Source organism: Melanostigma gelatinosum (genome assembly GCF_949748355.1).
Source record: "Melanostigma gelatinosum genome assembly, chromosome: 23".
In the NCBI taxonomy this organism is placed as follows: Eukaryota; Metazoa; Chordata; class Actinopteri; order Perciformes; family Zoarcidae; genus Melanostigma; species Melanostigma gelatinosum.
Window position 1 is genome coordinate 853,603 of NC_136656.1, and position 3,658 is coordinate 857,260.

The 3,658-nt window shown below is 37.1% G+C and overlaps 1 protein-coding gene across 1 annotated transcript in view; it reads left to right on the forward strand.

Moving 5' to 3' along the window:
* Window positions 1–1,675: 1,675 nt before the first annotated feature.
* The window catches only part of aimp1b (aminoacyl tRNA synthetase complex interacting multifunctional protein 1b), a 5,719-nt gene continuing 3,736 nt past the window's right edge, over window positions 1,676–3,658 (forward strand). The window contains exon 1 of the mRNA XM_079295613.1: window positions 1,676–1,809. Coding sequence (XP_079151739.1) covers window positions 1,778–1,809 — 32 coding nt within the window. The 5' untranslated portion in view covers window positions 1,676–1,777. The remainder of the gene's footprint in view (window positions 1,810–3,658) is intronic.

The following is a 3,658-nucleotide window of genomic DNA, read 5'->3' on the forward strand; positions in this document are numbered from 1 at the left end:
CCGTTCGTTCGAGGTTTCGCGTCGATTTCAACTTGCGAATTTCCGAATTTACATCAACATCGTCCAACGAGGAGGAAACACAGAACAGGTAAGTCCAGATGAGCCCAGGAGGTCGAGCTAGCTAGCTCGACAGCCACTTTTCAAAATCATTTGTTTAAATGTTTGTGTTTTAATCTTCAGACTGTTCAAAAGAGTGAAATATGATTATGTGACCTTCACCTGCATATGACATATTAAACATTAAACGGCTTTATTAAGGATTTGAATGCACTATCTTTTAATTTTGAATGCATTTATCTTTTAATGTATTAGCCTTTTAGAGCTCATCATTTATTTGTCGAGAGATTTGACAAAATATGAATGTATAAAAACACACACAAGAGCTGCTAGATTGTGAATAAACTAAAATGTTAATCACTTTAATTGCACAAAAACAAAACTCATATTAAAGCTTAAAACCACACGGATCCTGGAAATCATGTTGGGACTAAAGTGACCAACCGATGATAAACTAGAACAGAAGTAAAAAGAAAGAGTAGAACCTGTTCCAAACAACATTGTTTTTAGAACATGCTACAGATGTTCTTACAAAGTACGTAGAGGCAAACTATGTTTTGGGACACACTAAATCTGTTTCTACAAACAGGAAGTAGATAGTTTGGGACGTGGATGTTGTTATAGTACCGGTTTCCTCCACCAGAAGGGGCTGCTTGTGTCCTGGAAAACCCCACAGACCTCAAACACAACACACCGCTGTCGCTCTATATATAACACACACACACACACACACACACATTCTCTGCATACTGACGCTTTAAATTACACTTAACCCCGCTGGTAAGACAGAGCCATTGATATGTTTCAGCTGCAAAGAAGCCAACAACTCTATTAAACACTGCAAAAAACTTCATCATCCAACATTATTCACCAAAACAAATAGTATTTTATAGAAATCTTACAGAAAATACCAATTTGTTTACAGTAAAACAAATATGTTTACATATATACTGTATATATATATTATACATTGATATTATATAATGAAGTACAATCAAGGGTACGTTCAGTAATATGTTCTTGAAATATACACAAATATAAAGACATAAAGCAAAAGTATAAATACCAGGGTGTGGAGATACTCCACAGCAGGTAACAGTGCTGGATTCAAAATGTTACTTCAGTTAAAGTACTACAGTATTATCAACAAAATGCACTTAAAAGAAGTACTCGTAATTCAGAGTGGCTTCATTGTTGTAAAGTACAATATTTGTATTTATTTAATAAATACATAAAAAGAGCATCATAATGTTGTAGTTTGTCAACGTGGAGCCAGTTTGAGATACTTGGTGTACTACTGGGTAGAGCATAGTACTACTTCATATCATGTATTTACCTCTGAGAAGTAGTTGAGTAGAAGTCTAAAATATAATTCAATGAACAGCAATAGTAAGAATATAAAACCTTTTGACTGCAGAGTGAGTACTGTAACAGCTGATAATACTCAGGAATGCAGGACTTTTACTGAGTCGTAACAGAGTATTTTTAGTGTGGTATTAGTACATTAACATCAATAAAAGATTTGAGTACTGAAATAAAATAAACATGAAAAACTTGGTTTCCTTGAATAATAAAGTCCCAGATCACAGGATGTGTGATTGTGAAGGGGAGGTGTTGACCAAGCAGCTGGCGATGGAACCAGACAGCTGACGGACTGAACGAGTCTCAGCTGAAGACGAACTGTGAGCTCTGCGTCCCCGACCGGCCGACAGCGTCCACCATGGACAACGTGGACGACCTCGTCAACCCCAGGTACGTCCTACTAGCTACTGAGCTACTGAGCTACTGAGCTACTGAGCTACTGAGCTACTAGCTACTAGCTACTAGCTACTGAGCTACTGAGCTACTAGCTACTAAGCTATTAGCTACTAGCTACTGAGCTACTGAGCTACTGAGATACTGAGCTACTAGCTACTGAGCTACTAAGCTACTACGCTACTAGCTACTGAGCTACTGAGCTACTAGCTACTAAGCTACTAGCTACTAAGCTACTAGCTACTAGCTACTAGCTACTGAGCTACTGAGATACTGAGCTACTAGCTACTGAGCTACTAAGCTACTGAGCTACTAGCTACTAAGCTACTAAGCTACTAGCTACTGAGCTACTAAGCTACTAGCTACTAGCTACAGATGTGTGTGTTTGTTGTCTGTATTCAAAGACAATATGAAGAGCTAAGCGCCTTCAGAGGGGTTTTAAAGGTGAAATCACATCGATTTGATTTTTAGCTGCTATTGTCAGGTTTTCTTTGGCATTCGTTAGATAAGATGATTCAAATACTATTTTTTTTTATTTTAAACTCCCACATGTTAAAATTGTTCATCATTATACGTTGTTGTAGATCGTTGTACTTATTTTCTATTTTCTATAAGCGGTGTTAATATTGGAGCGTTTGATACATTTTAGACCATAAAGCAGAAAAGTGTTGAATAATTATTCTTTAATTGATTTCAAAGGCTCTTCTCATAAGATGTGGTGCTCTTTTCTCTTTAAATTATGATTATTATTTGTTTGTTTACCTCAGACTCATGATCTCCAATAGTATTATTTGCTGTGAACTCATTTGTTTAAGTAAAAATTGAAGGTACTTGTACCTTTGTCAGAATTTCCATTTCATGCTACTTTACACTTGTCTTATATTTTAGCAGGAACTATTGTGCTTTCTACTCCACTATATTTATCTGACCGTTTTAGTCACTTTACAGATTAATATTATCGACATTATTTTTGACATTAAACATTTCATCAGTTCATAAAATTAGCATTTTAATGTATAAAACTACATGACAACAGAAAATGAGTAAACTAGTTCATTAAATTAACTGAAACCTCGACAACATTCAGATTCTTGGACTGAAATGAATCAGAAATATAATTCCAATAATAAATATAAACTGAAGGGAACTGTTCTGCATTGTGAGTACTTATATTTTTAAGTGTTTTTCAATTGCAATACTGCTACTTGTACTTCAGTAAAAGGTCTGAGTACTTCATCCACTGTCGTCTCGTTCATCTTCGACCAGCTCTTGATATTTATAGCAGGAGGCTCGAGTGCAGCTGTTCACTGTCAGCTGTCAGTGTGTGTGTGTGTGTGTGTGTGTGTGTGTGTGTGTGTGTGTGTGTGTGTGTGTGTGTGTGTGTGTGTGTGTGTGTGTGTGTAACAGATTGTGTTACTCACATTGTGGGGACTCAACCACCATTTGGGGACAAAAGGTTGTGGTCCCTACAAGGTCAAGCAGTAAGATTAAGGGTTAAGACTCCTGGTTTTCGGTTAAGGTTTGGGAAAAAGGCTGAAAGTGAAGTCAAAGCGTCACGTGTTAAAGCTGCATTCTCTCTAGTGTCCACCAGGGGGCGACTCCTCTGGTTGTATAGAAGTCTATAGAAAATGACTCTACTTCTCTCTTGATTTATTCCCTCAGTAAACATTGTAAACATGAGTTTATGTCTCAATCTCTAGTTTCAAGTCTTCTTTAATACAGCGTGTTGGTGACAGCCGAGTGTGTTTGTGTGTGTAAATGTTAACCAGACTTACAGCTGACGGGCGCGTCAGTAGCTGCATGTTTATCATTATGCAAATAGGCTGGTTTCAGCAAGTCAGGGTGT